The sequence below is a fragment of the Terrapene carolina genome, unplaced genomic scaffold (assembly GCF_002925995.2).
Source record: "Terrapene carolina triunguis isolate 2854851 unplaced genomic scaffold, T_m_triunguis-2.0 Scaffold261, whole genome shotgun sequence".
NCBI classification, from domain to species: domain Eukaryota; kingdom Metazoa; phylum Chordata; order Testudines; family Emydidae; genus Terrapene; species Terrapene triunguis.
This window is the reverse complement of record NW_020664612.1, coordinates 544,088-564,620: the sequence shown is the minus strand read 5'-3', so window position 1 is coordinate 564,620 and position 20,533 is coordinate 544,088. Positions and strand designations below refer to the sequence as shown.

General features: G+C 51.7%; 1 protein-coding gene across 1 annotated transcript; it reads left to right on the top strand.

Annotated features, from left to right (window-relative positions):
- Nucleotides 1-8,524: 8,524 nt before the first annotated feature.
- LOC112116036 (dispanin subfamily A member 2b-like) lies at nucleotides 8,525-11,353 on the top strand. The gene is made up of 2 exons (XM_024213314.2): nucleotides 8,525-8,886; nucleotides 10,542-11,353. The coding sequence occupies exons 1-2, from the start codon at nucleotides 8,647-8,649 to the stop codon at nucleotides 10,713-10,715; spliced, it is 414 nt and encodes a 137-aa protein (XP_024069082.1). The 5' UTR covers nucleotides 8,525-8,646; the 3' UTR covers nucleotides 10,716-11,353.
- The last annotated feature ends 9,180 nt before the right edge of the window (nucleotides 11,354-20,533 follow it).

Below are 20,533 nucleotides of genomic sequence, written 5' to 3'. Positions count from 1 at the left end.
GAGCCCATACTCCTCCAACCCTCTGTCCCAGCCCTGAGCCCTTCCCTCATCCCAAACCCCTCATCCCCAGCCCCACCCCAGAGCCCGCACCCCCAGCCAGAGCCCGCACTCCCCCAACCCTCTGTCCCAGTCCTGAGCCCCCTCCCACACTCCGAACACCTTGGCCCCACCCCCGCCACACATCAGCTCCATATTGGTGCACATAGGAAAATTCATTCCGCACATGGATGGGAAAAATTAGAAGGAACACCGCTGTGTCACATCGTCTGGGCCACGGAATCACTAGTCCAGAGTAGCAGGGATTTAAAAATCAAGGCAAGACTTGCCCCATATCACAACTCGAGCCCCAGGAATACTAATGAGCCATTTGCATTACCCAGGGATTATTATGATGCATTCATCAGAGGCTGATGATACCCAAGAGTGGCGAGGCAGATCTGATCCTTCCCAGCGTATAGCGGAACGATGCCTATGAGACATCTGATCAACACTGCAATATGCTTCATTCTAACCTCGTTTGATATTGAGGCACATGTGGTATTGACTCTTCTAGCTCAGTTTACAGGACAGGACGGGACAAATTCTTTGAGCAAAGAAGGCCAAAGGCTGCTGGAGCATGGCAGCCAGCCAGCTGCCAGGACCGCAACTTACAGAGCTCAGAGGAATTTCACCTCTGGGGCAGCTGTAGATGGCAGGAAGGGAGAGCCTGGGGGTAGAGTAAATAGACACTCCCGCTGAGGCGGCTGTGATTGGCGCTACCACTGGTGAGTCGTGTCTGTTTGCACAGGGCCCTGCTGAGGGCAATTAACAGGTAACAGCAGCTTGAGGAGGCCACATGTGGTGTGCCAGACTCTTGCAAGAGGGCACAGCTCCATTCAGGCAGCAACAGCATCAAGACAGTCCATCATTCTAGTGCTTCTGCCCTTTGGGGAGGGATGAATTTCAGGGATAGGGGGAGGAAAACACAGAGACAGGTAGAGTCCACTTGATCTCGGCCCCAGGATCCAAGTTAGCCCTGTGTAAATCAAGGGAGTTGGCTGGAATCAAGTGATCCTATAGCCTGCTTTTACCAGGGCAGGCCCACTTTCACATAGGATGGCTCTGTTTCCCAGAAATTTCTTCCAGGACATCTGCCAGGTCCTGGTTTTTCATTTCACCAGTTTAAGAGTCTAGGCGGTGGGGGTTGGGGTTGTGTCTTACTGAACTGTACTGAGCAGAATTTGCTGTTTGTTTACCAGGAACAAACAGTCCAGAGAGTGAACACAGAAAGAGAAATGGGTTGTTGCCTGTGTTGGGGAAGGGAGGGTGAGAGTGTGTGAATGGATTTTTGTGCGGGGGGGGGGGTGTCCCATGTGGATTACAGATGGGGGCAGCCTGCATGTGGGAGAGGATTCTGGGGAACCTCCCTGTGCTTGTGAAGGGAAGGCTGTGGAGCATGTGACAGAGCCATCGCGGCGTGAGACAGAACAGCGTGGGTGTGATTTTGTGGGCGGGAGGAAAAGCACCAGAGAATGTTTGGTGGAGGAGAGAGGAGAGCGTGTGTGAGATAAGGGGCGGTGGAGAGAGCCCTGAGAGATTGGGGTCACTGTTTGTATGAAGGTTCCGTTTATTCAGAGATTCCAAGGCCTGAAGGGATCATTCTGATCAACTAGTCTGTCGTTCCTTAGAAGACAGGCCACAGAATGTCCCCAGACCAGTTCCTAGAGCAGAGCTTTTAGAAAAACATCCAATCATGATTTTAAAAATCGCCAGAGATGCAGAATCCACCACGACCTTTGGTAAATTGTTCCGATGGTTAATTATCCTCACTGTTAAAAATGCACATCTTATTTCCAGTCTGAATATGTGTCTAACTTCCACTTCCAGCCATTGGCTTGTGCCACACCTTTCTCTGCTAGATTGAAGAGCTCATTATTGAGTATTTGTTCCCCTTGTAGGTACTTATAGACTGCAATCAAATCACCCCTTAACCTTTCCCTTGTTAAGCTAAATAGTTAGAGCTCCTTGAGTCTGTCACTATTAGGCATGTTTTCCAATCTGAAGCCTCTCCAATTTATCAACATCCTGCTTGAATTGTGGGCATCAGAACTGGACACGGTATTCTAACAGCAGTTGCACCAGTGCCAAATACAAAGGTAAAATAACCTCTCTACTGCTACTCGAGATTCCCCTATTTATGCACTCCAAGATTTCCACCACCACCGCCAAATCTTTTTCAGAGTCATTGCTTCCCAGGATACAGTCTCCCATCCTGTAAGTATGGCCGACATTCTTTGTTCCCAGATGTATACATTTACATTTAGCCATATTAAAATGCATATTGTTTGTTTGCGTCCTGTTTACCAAGTGATCCAAATCAGTGAATCAGTGACCTGTCCTCTTCACTATTTACCACTCCCCCAATTTTTGTATCATCTGTAAATAATGATCTTATGTTTTCTTCCAGGTCATTGATAAAAATGTTAAGTAGTGTAGGGGCAAGTACTAATCCCTGTGGGACCCCCCTGAAAACACACCCACTCAATGAAGATTCCTAGTTTACAATTACATTTTGAGATCCATCAGTTAGCCAGTTTTTAATCCATTTAATGTGTGCCATGTTAATATTTTATCGTTCTAGTCTTTTTAATCTAAATGTTGTGAGGTACCATATCAAAAGCCTTAGAGAAGTCCAAGTATATTACATTAACATTATTACCTTTATCAACCAAACTTGTAACCTCATCTAAAAAAAAATCAAGTTAGTTTGAGAGGATCTATTTTCCATAAACCCATGTTGATTTGCATTAATTACATTACCTTCCTTTATTTCTTCATTAATCAAGTCCCATATCAGCTGTTCTATTATCTTGACCAGAATCAATGTTAGGCTGACACATCTCTAATTACCTGGGTCATTCTGTTTGCCCTTTTTAAGAATTAGCTTTCTTCCAGTCTTCTGCAACTTCCTCAGTGGTCCAAGATTTACTGAAAATCAACATTAATGGTCCAGCAAGCTTCTCAGCCAGCTCTTTTAAAACTCTTGAATGCAAGTTATCTGGACCTGCTAGTTTAAAAATGTCTAAATTTAGTAGCTTCTGTTTAGCATCATCCAGAGATATTAGTGGAATGGAAAGAATGTTATCACCACCATATGTTGAGACTATATCATTCCCCCCCAATACATAACAGAAATATTTATTGAACACCTCTGCCTTTTCTGCATTATTATTGATAATTTTACCATTTCCATTTAGTAATGGACCAATATAATTGTCAAGATTCTTTTTGTTTCTAATATATTTAAAAAATTCCATTTTATTGTCTTTAACTCTGCTAGTCATAGATTTCTCCTTGTGTCCCTTTGCTTCCCTTATCAATTTTCTACTATTAACCTCTGATAAGTGGCTGGAGCCCTGGGTAGTCTGAATGGAAGGACTATGACTGGATACAGCCTATCAGAGGTTTTAAATGCAATATACTCCTTTGATTCTCAAGGAAAACGCCATTAAACCCCAACTTAGATCAAAGTGGAGATAAATCCACCTTTTCCAATGCACTCAGTTAACTCCCACTTAATGCTATTTCCCATAGCACTCCCTTAGACTCAGTTAGAGCCTGTTTTTCAGGGGGGCCCAGACTCCTCCCACTCCTAGCATGCTTTCATAACATACTAATCGCCCCATTCTCAGCAGCTGAAGTCAGCTGGACCACATCCTAGTTCTAACCCTGAAGCAAGCACAAACTTTCTATCGCCTGCTTCACCTGAAACCACCTGGGCTGTCTGTGTTGCCCTTATTCCAGGTCTGTCTTTATGCTGAAAAGCTTCCCCCTCCTGTGGCCCAGGACTTAAAACAGGTCACCGATTCCCAGGGATGGAGTGTTCTAATACTCCCCCGTCTCCCTTTGTATGCACACACCTCTTCCGGCAGGGCTTTAAAACCTCTAAGGGCTTGTCTATACTTACGCGCTGGTTCGGCGGCAGGCAATCGAACTTCTGGGTTCGATTTATCGCATCTTGTATGGACGCGATAAATCGAACCCAGAAGTGCTCGCCGTCGACTCCGGTAATCCTGCTCAGCGCGAGGAGTACGCGGAGTCGACGGGGGAGCCTGCCTGCCGCGTCTGGACCGCGGTAAGTTCGAACTAAGGTACGTCTACTTCAGCGTACCTTAGTTCGAATTGGGGGGTTAGTGTAGACCAGGCCTAAGGCTCAGCTCACTGCCTGGAGGAAGACAGCATTCACACCTCTTTGAGACAAGTGTGATTGGGACACAGAGATTTTACACCCGTGCCGCTGCTGTGGTTAGGCTGCAGAATGTTTTTTTGCAAGGCTGGGCTAAGGGCCTGTCTATGGGGGAAAGTGACCAGTTAAACCACTCTGGTTATACTGTATAACTCCAAGTGTGGACACTCCTCTGCTGGGATCAGAGTGTCGTTTGTCAGTTTAGCTTTAACACAGGGGCGGGCAAACTTTTTGGCCTGAGGGCCACATCAGGTTTCTGAAATTGTATGGAGGGCCGGTTAGGGGAGGCTGTGCCTCCCCAAACAGCCAGGCGTGGCCCGGCCCCGCCCCCTATCCAACCCCCCTGCTACTCGCCCCCTGATGGCCCCCCTGGGACTGCTGCCCCATCCAACCCCCCCTGTTCCCTGACCGCCCCCAGACCCCCCCCACACCTGACTGCCCCCAGCCACCCCATCCAACCCCTCCTCTCCTTCCTGACTGCCCCCCCGGGACCCCTGCCCCCATTCAACCCCCTGTTCCCTGCTCTCTGACCGCCCCAACCCCTATCCACCCCCCCAAACTCACCTATCCTCTATCCAACCCCCTTGCTCCCTGCCCCCTTACCGCGCTGGCTGGAGCACTGGTGGCTGGCGGTGCTAGCCACCAGGGACACACACAGATACCTTGATCCAAAGCCTATCAGAGTCACTGGAACTCTTTCCACTGACTTGGCTGGGCTTTGGTTCTTGTCCAGAGAAAGCAGAAGTGGCATGGGAGAGGGGGACAGTAACGCACGTGTCTACACACACACACACACACGCACACACAGTTTGTCGTTCCTAAACCAAGAGCTAGAGACTTCTCCAAACTAAAATCTCAGATCCAGAGTTGCAAAATTCTGTGATTTTTATTGTGAGTCTTGTGATATTTGATATTTATCTGCAGACGCCAGCTACAGGAGTCAAAACATTTCATCGGAAAATGTGTGTGTTTGTGTGTGTGTGTGTAAAAACATTTCATGAACGTGCGTGGGGGTGTGAGGGGGTGTGTGAGTGAAAACATTTCATGGAAAAGTGTGTGTGTGTGTGTGTGTGTGTGTGTGTGAAAACATTTCATGGAAAAAGTGTGTGCGTGCATGTGTTCCCCAAAGCTAAGCTCCTAGCCCTCTTGGTTGTGGAGGAAAACCTTGAAAATGTGACCCAAGGGAACTCTGATGGCTCAGAAACCAGTAGGCAAAAGAAGAGCCCCAAACATTTTTTAAAATAAACTGACATTTGATCCTGATTCTTTTGGGGTCTGATTTTTGGATGCCTGGGGCTGACAATGCTGCAGCTCCACACATCCTATGGCTGCGGTGGGTTCTGAAAGCTGGCTCTGAATTTAGCAAGAAGGAGCCCCCAGTTTTATAATGGGCTAAACCAAAACCCATCGATGCAAAATGCTGGGCTGTTAAAAGCCCAGATCCAGCCTTGCTCCTACAGCCTCTCTCTTGTGAACACACACACACACACTCTCTCTCTCTGTGCCAGGAGTGAGTGTGAGAGGAGGGGCCAGTGGTCTGCGCCAGGGAGAGGGTGTGCAGGGGCTTTACTGGAAAGTGAGAAGGAGGATGCGGGGGCTGTCCCAGGGAAGGAACAGAGGTGACGCAGCTGAAGCAGCAGTATCTAGGAAGAGGCCCAGTGTATGGCTGGGTCTATAGCCACTGCATGTCTCCAGGTTCTTCCCCTCCAACCCGCCCCCGCATTAGCTCTGTCACTTGCTCTTTCCTTGACACCAGAAACCTAACCGGCGGGAAAGGAGGGTCCTGCCGTCCAAGTCGGGAAAGCGAGAGCTAACGGGCCACGTGATTTCTCAGAAACACGGTTTCAGGGGCCTGATGAAGCCAAACACTGCACCGCCCCTCCCCCAGCGCGAACATGCTCGCTGGCCTGTTTCCAGCACCTGGCTGGGCCCTGTTCAGCTCCAGCTGCAGCTGGTTGCATCCCGCCCCTTTGACGGTTGCAGGGAAGCTCTGTGCTCCTGCCCAGTGAGAGGTTGTTTGGGGAGAGGCACAGAGGAGAGAGTCCTGAGGCAGAGAGGCCTCCCCAGCCCCAGGGCCAGCGGAGCAGTTGGGACAAGGGGAGTGAAAGGTACAGAATCACATCTTCATGGGAAACCACATAGCTCTGCACCACTTCCTCTGCCTTTTGACCAGTCACGCAGGAGGGGGAAATCGCTATCTCTGCTTTGTATCCACCACGTCTCACGACAGAGAAGGGGGGCTGCGGACGGCAGGACAGCGAGGATCGGTCGCTGTCACTGCCCCACACCTGCGCTAGATCACTGGGCAAACATTGACCCAGTTCCAGGTCACCTCCACCGTTGGGCGGGCGGGCTCTAGGAGATGGGGAGCCCCTCAGAGCTCCTAACTGAGCCTGTGGCCCTGGGACAGGTGTGCTGGGAGTGTAGGTGCAGGGTCCCCTGGCGGGGTAGCTCCACCAGCTAACTCTAGCTTTAGTTCACCCCCCAGGGTAATCATGGTGTGAGCAGTAGCGTAGACAGGGCACAGGCACCTTTACCATCCCATTCTCTAACCCTGCTGGGGTTGGTGAGAACCGCCCCATGGCCTGTCTACCCTAGCGCTCCCGCCATTGCCGGCCCTGGTGGGCCTGAACTCAGGGAGAACTACAGTGCCACTGTTTACTAGCGAAGCCGGCGCTGGCCTAGGGCCTGAGCAAACAGCAGGGCTTGTGCGGGCAGCTCCCGTCAGCAGAGCTATCCCTAACCCCCACCCAGCAGGGAAAGTGTGCAAACCGGCTAATCCCCCAGCAAACAGACAGCTCCAGACTTTCCCTAGGCTTCCTCACGCATCACTGATGCCCAGCCTCCAGTGAGCTGAAGGAGAAGCAGCTTCCCTGGCTGAGTCTCACAGCCCTGGCTGGGCTCCTAGAGAGGCCTTCTCCTTCTGCCAGAGTGCTGCTCCCCAACCCACCTGGCCACAGGAGTCACCTGGACAGACCATCTCCCCTTCCCTCCCCTCCCCCCCAAGATTTAAGTGAGTTGCCACCTTTGCTCTATTTTGCACAGGACCAATAAGTGTAATGCAGTGAGAGTGCCTCGCACCATGGCTCTGCTATCTTGTGATAGGACCCCGCCACTTCCAATCCTGACAGACATATATGTCATGGGATGGAAACTCAGCACAGGCCCTGGGAAGGGGGCAGATCCAGGGAAACAGGGACAAGCCTCGGAAGACCAAGATGGTGGCAATGCTCCTCCAAGTCTGCCCGCTATGAGGATTCACATTAGCCCAGCAGCATTTGCCATCACTGCTCTTTGTGCGCTATGTGTCAGTGTTATAGTTGCACTCCTGCCTGCAATTAGAGGCAAGTTTGATTTAGCAGCGTGGGCTGGGAATCAGAAACCCTGGGTTCTATTCCGAGCCCTGCTACAGAGTCAGTCGGTGACCCTCGGCAAGTCACTTCACTGGCCCGTACCTCAGTTTCCCCATCTGTAAAAGGAAGGCAATGATAACGGATCCCTCTTTGTAAAGAACTTTGAGATCCATGCTTTGTAGCGGCTCCTCCCCTATGTTGCAAAGGGAGACCTACGGTATATAGGATCAAACTATTGTTATGCACTGGTCTATTGACTTCCTGCTGTTCACGGCTGGATCACATCTGCGCTAATCTGTTCCATACATGTGTCGTGGAGTGTGAGATGGACGGCTTGGTGGGGAGCTGGGCGCCTACGTCCCTTGGGCTCTCAAAAATCCCAGCCTGTATTTCTAGTGCTCCATGTGCTAGGAGCAGGAGCCTGGGTAAAACACCTTGAGCGGGGCCTTGCATGCGTACCCCAGCTATTGGGGTGCAGTGCCCTCAACCCTCTGGGCCTGTCTTTCTGTGGCCCCCATCCCACCCAGAGATAGCAAACAGGGGGGATAAAAGTGATGGTAAACGGTGCAGCAAGAGCTGCGCTCTCAGCTGTTGCCCACTTAGTCAGGGTGGGCACTCCAGGGGGTTGGCTGAGCAGCTGGGAAAGCAAATCCCAGGGAAGAGGGCTGAGGTGACCAGAAAGCAAGTGTGAAAAAATCAGAATAATACCAGGGTAATAACATCCTATACAAGACAAAGCCCCTAATATCGGGATTCGAGTCACCCCACTCATAGGCCTTTTGTGATTGCAGGGTCCTGGGACCCCAGCTGGCAGAGGAAACCTTTCTGTTCTCCAGCTTGCTCTCAAATGGCCGGGAAACTGAAACTTAGGAGTGGGGAGGTGGGACAATACAAAGAGAGCCGCACACAGAGCAGGAAACCAAGGGCCAGCCCTCTCTTGCAGCTCCACCTCCTTCCTCCTTGCTCTGAGCTCCAGGCTGCCCCAGTCCTGAGCTCTGCCTGGGAGATCACAGCAGCTCCCTCTTTGCCCAGGCTCAGCCAGCAGCTGTAGGTTCACCCGGCGGGAAGATGGACAACCTCCCGTACGCCTTCCCGGCCCGCAGCAACCAGCCCTTCCCACACCACAACTATGAGCACCTGAAGGAAGAGCATGAGATCGGGGTGGTCCCCCCAGGAGCCACCGTCAGCTCCACCGTTATCAGCATGTACCAGCCCCCGCCCCGCGACCACATCATCTGGTCCATCTTCAGCACCCTCTACGTGAACTTCTGCTGCCTCGGCTTCATGGCGCTGGTTTTCTCAGTCAAGGTGAGAGGGGCCCGTGCCCCGCCCTGCCCTGCGCGTGCCGTGTGGCCCCGGGGGCGAGTCTGGGGCCTGCGAGTCTCAGCCTCGCGGGGGAGCCTGTGGCGGGGCAATCGCCTGCGGCCATGTGCTGCAGTGAATGCGTGCGCACCACGCTGGGGCTGAGGTGAGGCTCTTCCCTTGACGGGCTTAGCCCTTGACCTCAGGCTGACCTAGACGCGGCTGCTGTCGCTCCCTCTGACCGCGGAATGGGCCTCTCCCGATTCCCCACCCTGCCACCTACTCTCCCCAAAGGGGGTGACCCGGGAGCAGCTGGGCATGAGTGGCTGAGGCTCCACAGGCTGGGCTGAGGGGTCCCCCCACCCACCACTGCTGCCAGGATTCTGGGCTGCCCCGTTAAGTCACCCTCAGGCCCTGGGAGCGGACAAGGTTTAGTAGCAACTTTCCAGCTCCGTAACCTTCACAACCCCCCGTCCCACCCCCTTCCCCAGCCTAGATAGAGCGTGCGGAGCTCCCACGCTGGGCCTCTTCCTGCCAGAGCCCGGCTCTGGGGCCAGAGGAAGGGGATAATAAGCAGCTGCTGGCCAAGTATGAGAGACAACTGGAACCGCAAAGGAGGCCCTGAGTGTGGGGACTCCGTTGCTGGGGGCTGAGCACTAATGGTGCTAATGGGGGGGAGAGCAAACATCCTACAGCCCTGTGGCTGGGGCAAGGGGTGCTATCGCTCACAGAGCTGCCCTAAAAGGGAAGAGAACCGGAATCAAGGGGGCTGAGCCCCAGACGTAGGAAACCCCACTGCTGGGAGAGAGACCGGGGCTGAGTCTAAACGCACAGGGACCTCGGGGCTGATGGGGCCTGCACCTCTCCCGTTACAGACGCAGGGGTCACAGAGAAGCCCCTGTGCAGCTTTGTAAGGCTCTAACATGGGGATCCGACAGGTCTCCCACCTCTTGCCGCTCGCACTCAGCCCCTCTGTGCAGAGCAATGCTGCAGGAATTCGCTTCCCCCTCCCAGCCCTGGCCTTCTGGGGAGTTTCCTGGTTGTTTCTCTCTGCCCGTGAGCAACACCTGTTTCCTGCAGGCGGTTGATAAGAAACACACAGCTTGTTCCTAAACCCAGCCCCCAGGGTCCCCGCATTCAGACATGCCCATCCCCCTGGGAGCTCAGCTGTTCACCCACAGCCAAGCTCTGATGGCCCCTGACAGCACATCTGCCCATCGCCCCAGGGCAGGGGTTCTCAAACTGGGGGTCGGGACCCCTCAGGGGGTTGCAAGATTATTACATGAGGGATCGCAAGCTGTTAGCCTCCACCCCAAACCCCGCTTTGCCTCCAGCATTTATAATGGTGTTAAATATATAAAAAAGTGTTTTTAATTTATAAGCGGGGGTCGCACTCAGAGGCTTGCTATGTGAAAGGGGTCACCAGTACAAAAGTTTGAGAGCCACTGCCCCAGGGCCTTGAGATTCTCCCACGTGTCCCCCCCCCAAAAGTCTCACAGGCCCATGCCCCAAAATTCATACACCCCTGCCCATGCTCCACGGGGAGGGGGTGCTGAGATTGGGGAATTTGGGGGCCCTGGGACTGCAAGCCCAGAGGGTCACACACCCTGCCCCCAACCACGAGGATCACGTGCTGTATTTGCTTCCCTCCCTCCCTCCAGGCCAGGGATCGTAAAGTCGTCGGCGACCACAGCGGCGCAAGCAGCTACGGCTCCACCGCCAAGTGCCTAAACATCATGGCCCTGGTCCTGTCCCTCCTCTTGCTCATCCTCATCATCGTCCTAGTGGCAACAGGGGTCATCGCTGTCACACACGCAATGCAACCTGGAGACTAGACCCACCGCAGCCGGCTGGGGAGGGGGGGTGTCCTGGCTCTTACAGTGCCCCCCAGGCAGGACTGCCCCTGCCACACTTCCTACACTTCCGACCTCTCTCTCCAGCTCTGCTTGCTCCCTCACTACCCATGCCTGGCCGCCACCTGCTGTTTGGTGAGCTGGGGAAGGAGCAGTGCTCTCCTCCTGGCTTCAGGGCGGCACTTCAGCTGTTCTTACAACACTAGCAGCACTATCATCCTCAGAGACGCTCTCTCCCCCTCCTCCTTTCCACCAACACGCTGAGGCACAGGGATTCGGGCCAGGGCACTGCTGTGCCACCTCCATGGGACTCTTCCCCATACCACCCTGCTTCACCCGCCACCACCCTTTCTCTGAGGGTGACTGGCCCACTCTCCATCCACAGCCCAGCCGCTGGGCTGCTCACTGGCTGCCCGGCAGGGCACTGCGCAGTGGAGTGATGTGAGCCAGCCCTTCTGGCACAAGGCGACCGGGTGGGCTCCAGGGGAAGGGTGACAGCTCTCCTGCGGGTGACGTGCCCCTCGGCGTCTCTGCAGAGACAGGCACTCCTAGAGCGATTTGAAGTAGAACCGCGAGCCGGGGGGAATGGCTCTAATAAACTTTCCTTTCTCTCTTGTAAACTGGCTTGTTTTTTGCGGCCAAAATTCTCAAATGCCTGTATGGCTCCGAATGGCGGGTTGGGGAGGAGGGTGGGGCCTCTGGCTTCCCCCAGCATTTCCACCAGGGCTCTGCTAGTCGGACCAGTAGGCTCAGCCTGCCTGGGGGAGCCAGGCATGAGTTAGACACAGGGTGCTCACCAAGAGGGGCTGGAAGGCCACACGGGGCCCTTCTGGAGTCAGGTGGCGGCTGCCCCACCAGTCCCAGCAGAGGTGCAGTGAACAGGGCAGGCACAATGGAGACACTCGAGCCAGCAGCCATTGGTGAATCCAGCACTCCAGAGCCTGCTACATACCGATGAGAGGCGCACACCGCGGGAGTGGGGCTATGTCTAGGAGACCGAGCGAGCACATGTTGCCACTGAAGCGTACTGGGAGGGAGGGCAGTGAAGGGGAGGGCTCACCCCAGAGAACAGGGAGGCCCAGCAGCAGAAAGCCATATCCTCTGTAGGCCCGCAGCAGGAGTTGGCAAGAGCACGGCCCCCAGCCATTGCTGTACACTAGGCTGGGAGAGAGAGGAAACGGGGGAAGGAGACTGGTTCTCGGACGGCAATCAGGGACCCTAGAAAGGCTGTGGCCTCACGGCCAGGGCAGGCTGCTGGGGGAGAGGTGGGAGAAGGGACCCAGGGACGTGAGGAGAGAACTCACTTAGCTACAGCGAGGAAAGGTGACCCTCACTGAAGGAAGCCAGAACATCCAGCCTATTAGTGACAGGCAATATCCACATTAGCCTCATTCACTGACTAGCAGGCTGATCCCAGGCTCTGCTGCACCAGCGAGGTGCTAGCCCAGGGGTGGGCAAACTTTTTGGCCCGAGGGCCATATTGGCGTTGCGAAACTGTATGGAGGGCCGGGTAGGGAAGGCTGTGCCTCCCCAAACAGCCTGGCCCCGCCCCCTATCTGCCCCCTCTCAGTTCCTGCCCACTTCAGAGCCCCCGACCCATCCAACCCCTCCCGCTCCTTGTCCCCTGACCCCCCCCGGTACCCCACCCCCAACTGCCCCCCGGGACCCCAGCCCCCCTGCTCCTTGTCCCCTGACTGGCCAGACCCCTATCCACACCTCCGCCCCATGACAGCCCTCCTGGGATTCCCATGCCTATCCAACCATCCCCTGCTCCCTGTCCCCTGACTGCCCCCGGGAACCCCTGCCCCTTATCCAACACCCCCCACTCCCCACCCCCTTACCATGCTGCTCAGAGCAGCAGGAGCTCGCAGCCCCGCCGCCTGGCTGGAGCCAGCCATGCAGCCTGCGCTGCCCGATAGGAGCAGCGGGCCAAAGTGCTGGTGGCACAGTGTGTTGAGGCTGCAGGGGAGGGGGGACAGCAGGGGAGGGACTGGGGGACAGCCTCCCCAGCTGGGAGCTCAGGGGCCAGGCAGGACGATCCCGCGGGCTGGGTGTGGCCCACTGGCTGTAGTTTGCCCACTTTTGCGCTAGCTCCTGTATGATGTCCCACGCAGAAGAATGGCCGTACTGGGTCAGACTAGTGGGCCATATGATGGGGGCCAGTGCCAGATGCTTCAGAGGGAATGAACAGAACAGGGCAATTATGGAGTGATCCCCTGTCATCCAGTCCCAGCCTCTGGCATTCAGAAGTTTAGTGACACCCAGAGCATGGGGTTGCATCCCTGACCATCTTGACTAATAGCCCTTGATGGAACTATCCTCCATGAACTCATCTAGTTCTTTTTTGAACCCAGTTATACTTTTGGTCTTCACAACATCCCCTGGCAATGAGTTCCACAAGTTGACAGTGTGTTGTGTGAAAAAATACTTCCTTATGTTTGTTTTAAACCTGCTGCCTATTCATTCCATTGCGTGAGGGGTGACCCCTGGTTCTTGTGTTAGGTGAAGGGGTCTGATGCAGCTCCCATGGACTGAAATGGGAGCAGGATCAGGCCCTAGCGCACCTCCTCCTGCTCATTGCTTGGGTCACTAGTCCAGCCCACTGCTGAAACCCTGCTCTTGCCACATTGGGCAGCTGACTAAGGCTGGTGGGGTGTGTGTGTGTGTTTTTTTGTTTTTGTTTTAAGTTTTGCTAGTTGTCTCTTTGCTTTCCTGTGGAAGCAGCGTAGCCCATCTGGCTTCTGCCCTGTTACCAGATAACCCTGCTTAACTACAGCCAGTCTTACAGAACCAGTATCTTACATTCAAGCTTTTTGCAGCCAGCCCTTTGTTTGTGTGTGTGTAATTAAGGCTCTCCTTCTGTCTTCTTCCCTGTGACAAGTCCCATAAGAGATGGGCGTGATGCATTGCCCACACCCCTGCAGGTGAGAGTAACCCCCGGTCATTCTGGGAAAGTTTAAATCCAGAGCTGAACAATCTTGCCTCAGGCCCTTCCCTTCCCAAGTGCTTCTCTAGAGCCATGTTTATTCCTCTACTGCAACTGGAACAACCACACCCTGGCATGCATCATTGGCAGCTGGCCTCTTAAAGAGATATCTCCCTATTAGGCACATGGGTTATACATGTGCATCTGAATGTGCTGATGAATCTGAGGCCCACCATTTCACGCTGTTAGCAGATAACGGGTTAAAGATCTGACACACTAAAAGAGGAGGAAAATGAAAATCACTATCAAAAGATGTTTCAGAACACAAGGAAGTATTCAAAAGTTAAAAACCAAAACATGAGAAAAGGATGAAGTTGAGTGTATGAGCTGCAAATGGTGCGGCCCAATTATTAAATGTAAATATTTATAAGCTAATAGTTCTAAGTCTACAACAGTAAACTGTTTATTCAAATGAAAAGCTTTATTTGGGGATTAGAGATCTATTGTTTTCTTAAACTCAGAGGTCACACTGGGTTTTGAGTTCCATTTTAGTTCTGCAGCAAGCCACAATTCATTCCATTCATCAAAGCATTAATCTACTGAATACTCCCCTCCTTCCATCCACCAAAATAACCCCCGATATTTACCCTGAAAAATAATAGTTTTTTGCACCGATTTTCACCGGTTTTTGTTGTGGTATAAACACCAATACATTCCTGGGGAAAATTAAATACAATAAAAACCAAAAAGGGCAGGCCCTAAAAATGGAGCAGATCTCTTTTAAAAAAGCTGATTAAAATATTTTGTCCTTAAACATAACTATTGTGAAGTCATTTTCCTCACACAGGCCTTAATCCCAAATTCAATGAGTCCATTTTCAAAATACTTCCCTGAACAGCAGGGTTTTCCTTAAGAGTTCATATTACTCATAGACATTTTGGCCTAGCACTGATGTGCCTTGGAGTTACTGGAACAGCTTCTTGCCTAACCCTCACCAAGTACGGTTGCCTGCCAACCCTCCAGCATTGTCCTAGTCCCCAGAAATTAATTTTTAATTAAAGATTATGTCATGCGATGAAACTTCCAGGTATATGTCCAAACAAACTTGGCAACCCTCTCACCATGGCGTGTCCTATCAGGGCATCACACATCCTGTTTCATCTGATTGCTTTATTCATGCGAATTCCAAGCCTGCACTTACTGGCAGCTCTGGCCACTGGGGTTTCCCAGAAGGGCTGGTATTGGATTCAATTACCTTTGTCTTGTTTACAGCTGCTGGGTGGGTTGCCTCTCCCAGAGCAGTTCGGTGGCTGTGGCTGGGTGAATGAGGCAGGGATCTCTTCTATTTTTAATAGGATAGTCCCCAGGTCTAATGCTCCATTGCCCTGCCCCTGGGGCAGTCATGTCCACCTGTGCCAAGTGGGGATAAAACACTACCAGAGAGGATTAGGAGCCAGGCTTTTGATTCAGCCCTGCAGAGAGAAATAGGGGCCAGCGCTGCAGTGGGGAGCCCAACCAAACTTTGGGATCTCAGGCTTCAGTCCAGACATTAGAGATCTAGGAACCAGCTATGAAGTTTGGACCCAGATCCAAACTTGCCCAAAGTTCAGGGAGTGTTTTGAGCTAGTGCTCAGGTTCTGGCCCAGCTGAAAGCCAAAGCCAGTCTGCTAGCAGGGGGAGGAGGTAACTGATCCCTTGTACAGATGGGAACAGTTGACTGCTTGGCTTCAAAGCTGAGGGAACTGTGAGAGGAGTTGGCTGGCTGGGCCCCCGCATTCCTGTGCGGGAGGAAGATATCGCTGTGCTAGTGAGAGACAAAGGCTCAGAGCAGCTCGCTGTTAAGGGAGCGGCTGAGGCTCACGCTAGTCCAGTAGTTCTCAAACTTTTGTACTGGGGACCTCCTTCACATAGCAAGCCTCTGAGCACGACCCCCCCTTATAAATTAAAAACACTTGTTTATATATTTAACCCCATTATAAATGCGGGATACAAAGCAGGGTTTGGGGTGGAGGTTGACAGCTCGCAACCCCCCCATGTAATAACCTCGCAACCCCCGGAGGGGTCCTGACCCCCAGTTTGAGAACCCCTGTGCTAGTCCGCCTGCATTTCCCAGAGTGGCTGGTTTGGGGAGCTCAGAAATACTGAGCATCTGCAGCTCCCACTGACTCCACTTGGCGTTGTCAGGCACCTCAAGTGGGGCCTACAATCCTGGAGGCCTTATTTTCAGGCACACCAACACCTGCTCAGTGAGAACAGAAACTGAACAGCTGGTTAACCCCTCCCCCGCCTTTGAGCTACATTCAGTTTGTGGTCTAGCCCGCAGTAAGGGGCACATCATTGCTCTGCCCCTGGAGCAGCACGGCCCTTGGGGATTCACAATCCCCCTCCCAGACTCCCTGCTGCTCCGAGGAGGGAGTAAGCGGTGCTGAGTCTTTACCTGGCACAGCACGTGCCGGCCTAGCTACTCCACTGGGCACAGTGTGGGGGCGGAGCCAGACTTCGCCCACTTCCCGCCCCCTCTTCCATCCACATGCGTGAGAGGAGTGGGGAACAGAGTGGAGCTGCAGAGTCTAGATTCCCTCAGCGCTCACAAAACAGCAGTGAGCGCCAAGGGGTGCATTACACCTCCCCTGCTCCCTTGTGCTGGCATACAGGCAAGGCCAGGATCTGTCCCTTTGTGCGCATGCAGAACAGCTGCTGGCTGCTTGAGACTGGAGGGGGGTGCAGGTGTTGAGAAAACAATCAGCTTTAAAGAAAGAAATTATTTTCCTCATGGGATTAAAGTTTAGAGAGTCTTGATCCCTTGAACCCAACCAGGAAAAGATTCCTGTTGTAGGACAGGCAGGGTGGCAGCTGTAAGGGGAGTAGCACTGTGCTCCGCCTCTTCTAGACCTGTTTTGGCATCTTGTCTGATCTAGGATAAATCATGGTTTCTATTCATTTGTTGGTAAGGCGCCCAGAGCCCCTTGGATACATGTGCATTAAAGAAGAGTTAGTAACATCCCCAGTTTGTTACAGAACACTGACATTCTGAGATTGGATCAGCCTGTGATGTTGTGCAGTCTATATGGTTGTATAAAAACATGATAATAAGTGAATATAATGTAACTGGGATAGTTTTAGAAAAAATATGGTAATAAGTGAATATAACGTAACTGGGATATGCTTCATGCAAAAGGTCTCTTGTAAGGTATCATTACAAAGCTTATAATCTACTGAGTATGATCATCTGATTTGTATAAATGTACCACTCTTGTATCTAAAACTAGAAATATAAAATATAACTCTGAGGGCCTGTTGTAATTGTGTAAAGTGTGGGCCATTAATGATGGTTTGGAAACTTGATGACTCCCATTAACAAGGACCATTGTCCGCAGATGGCTGTGTTTACCTGTTAGTCTTCCTGTATATGTGTGTGCTGGCAAGTGGGCAATGAAGTCTTGCAGTGACATGTGATCATGTCACCTGAACTGGAATCCATCTTTAACCTGGTGCTTTGCTAGTGGGGGGGGTGTGGAAACCCAGAGGGACAAAGGGTTCCCGCCTTATGCAAAATATATATAAAGGGGTGGAAGAGAACAGAGAGGAGGAGAGGAGCCATCATGAAGAATCCCCTAGCTATCACCTGAGCTGGAACAAAAGCTGTGCCAGGGGAAAGAATTGTGCCCAGGCCTGGAAGGTGTCCAGTCTGAGAAAAACTTACTGAAGCATCTCTGAGGGTGAGATTATCTGTATTTAGTTTGATTAGACATAGATTTGCCCATTTTATTTTATTTTATTTTGCTTGGTGACTTACTTTGTTCTGTCTGTTACTACTTGGAACCACTTAAATCCTATTTTCTGTATTTAATAAAATCATTTTTTATTTAGTAATTTACTCAGAGTATGTATTAATACCTGGGGGAGCAAACAACTGTGCATATCTCTCTATCAGTGTTATAGAGGGCGAACAATTTATGAGTTTGCCCTGCATAAGCTTTATGCAGAGTAAAACGGATTTATTTGGGTTTAGACCCCATTGGGAGTTGGGCATCTGAGTGCTAAAGACAAGCACACTTCTGTGAGCTGTTTTCAGGTAAACTTGCAGCTTTGGGACAAGTGATTCAGACCCTGGGTCCATGTTGGAGCAGATGGGAGTGTCTGGCTCAGCAAGACAGGGTGCTGGAGTCCTGAGCTGGCAGGGAAAACAGAAGCAGGAGTAGTCTTGGTACGTCAGGTGGCAGCTCCCAAGGGGGTTTCTGTGATCCAACCCATCACACAGCCCACTGAACCATCTGTTCCAGTTGTTATTCCCCACTCTGTAGATAAATCTCTGCATTAAGCATCTTCGCATAACTTTCATATAGGGTGACCAGATGTCCTGATTTTACAGGGACTTTTTTTTTTATATGGGCTCCTATTACCCCCCATCCCCTGTCCCAATTTTTCACACTTGCTGTCTGGTCACCCTACTTTCATATAACTTTGTATTGGGTCTATCCATGTGTGACCTCTGTTTTCATGCAACTTTGTGTCAAGTCCTTTGATATGGGAACTTTGTGTCAAATCCTTATATAGAAACTTTGTATTGAGCCTTGGTATAATGTTATAGCCCCTAAGGATAGTTAAGGTAGAAGAGAAATGTCTTTTCCCTAGGAGTAGAATTAAGATCTCCCCTCTTTTAATCAATTGCCCTGTTGAATGAATGAGGTGTGAATGAGCAAGGCGTGGAAGACAAGCACCTCCAGACAACTGCAACAGTTGGAGAGGGGATGGAAGCCAGACCCAAGAACAATAAAACTCGTCAAGTAGGCTCATCAAAGAAGAGCAGACATATTGACGGCCTTGGGAGTTAGAAGCTTTTGAAAACACGCTCTTTGAAAATAAATGTGGCAGCATTCAGACAACACCCAGAAGGAAGTGCCACAAAGGACCAAGGGACACAGACACAGATTTTACATCTAGGGTATGTCTACACTATGGGATTAATCCGAATTTATATAATTCGAATTTTGGAAACAGATTGTATAAAGTCGAATGTATGCGGCCACACTAAGCACATTAATTCGGTGGTGTGCGTCCATGTACCGGGGCTAGCGTCGATTTCAGGAGCATTGCACTGTGGGTAGCTATCCCATAGTTCCCGCAGTCTCCTCCACCCATTGGAATTCTGGGTTGAGATCCCAATGCCTGATGGGGCCAAAAACATTGTCGCTGGTGGTTCTGGGTATATCCTCCCCCCTCTCCAGGGAAGCAACGGCAGACAACCATTTCGCGCCTTTTTCCTGGGTGAACACTGCAGACTCCATACCACGGCAAGCATGGAGCCCGCTCAGCTCAAGACAGCAGTCATGAACATTGTAAACACCTCGCGCGCTCTCTTGCAGTTTATGCTGAACCAGAACCTGCAAAACCAGGCGGCGAGGAGTAGGCTACGGCAGCGCGGCGGCGAGAGTGATGAGGATATGGACATGGAATTCTATCAAACCGCGGGACCCGGTGCTTTGGAGATCATGCTGTTAATGGGGCAGGTTATACCTATGGTACACTGATTCTGGGCCCGGGAAACAAGCACAGACTGGTGGGACCGCATAGTGTTGCAGGTGTGGGACGATTCCCAGTGGCTGCGAAACTTTTGCATGCGTAAGGGCACTTTCTTGGAACTTTGTGACTTGCTGTCCCCTGCCCTGAAGTGTCAGAATACCAAGATGAGAGCAGCCCTCACAGTTGAGAAGTGAGTGGTGATAGCCCTGTGGAAGCTTGCAACGCCAGACAGCTACTGGTCAGTCAGGAATCAATTTGGAGTGGGCAAATCTACTGTGGGGGCTGCTGTGATGTAAGTAGCCAAAGCAATCACTGAGCTGCTGCTACGAAAGGTAGTGACTCTGGGAAATGTGCAGGTCATAGTGGATGGTTTTGCTGCAATGGGATTCCCTAACTGTGGTGGGGCGATAGATGGAACCCATATCTTGGCACCGGAGCACCAGGGTACCCAGTACATAAACCGCAAGGGGTACTTTTCAATGGTGCTGCAAGCACTTGTGGATCACAAGGGACGTTTCACCAACATTAACGTGGGCTGGCCGGGAAGGGTTCATGACACTCGCGTCTTCAGGAACACTAATCTGTTTAAATGGCTGCAGCAAGGGACTTACTTCCCGGACCAGAAAATAACCGTTGGGGATGTTGAAATGCCAATAGTTATTCTTGGGGACCCAACCTACCCCTTAATGCCATGGCTCATGAAGCCATACACAGACAGCCTGGACAGGAGTCAGGAGCTGTTCAACTACAGGCTGAGCAAATGCAGAATGGTGGTAGAATGTGCATTTGGCCATTTAAAAGGTTGCTGGCGATCGTTACTGACTCGCTCAGACCTCAGCCAAACCAATATCCCCATTGTTATTTCTGCTTGCTGTGTGCTCCACAATCTCTGTGAAAGTAAGGGGTGGGAGGCTGAGGCAAATCGCCTGGCTGCTGATTACGCGCAGCCAGACACCAGGGCGATTAGAAGAGCACACCAGGAAGCGCTGTGCGTCAGAGAAGCTTTGAAAACCAGTTTCATGACTGGCCAGGCTACAGTGTGAAATTTCTGTTTGTTTCTCCTTCATGAAACCCCGCCCCCTTTATTAACTCATTCTCTGTAAGGAACCCACCCTCCCCCTTCCCCCAGCTTGCTTTCAAAGGAAATAAAGTCACTATCATTTAAAAATCATGTATTCTTTATTAATTGATTATAAACATAGGGAGAGAACCTACAAGGTAATCTGGGTGAGGTTTGGGAGGAGGATAGGAGGGAAGTAAAAGGCCACTGAAAAAATTCAATATAATGACAGCCTTTTGGTTGGGCTGTCCACTGGGGTGGAGTGGGAGGGTGCACGGAGCCTCCCCCCCC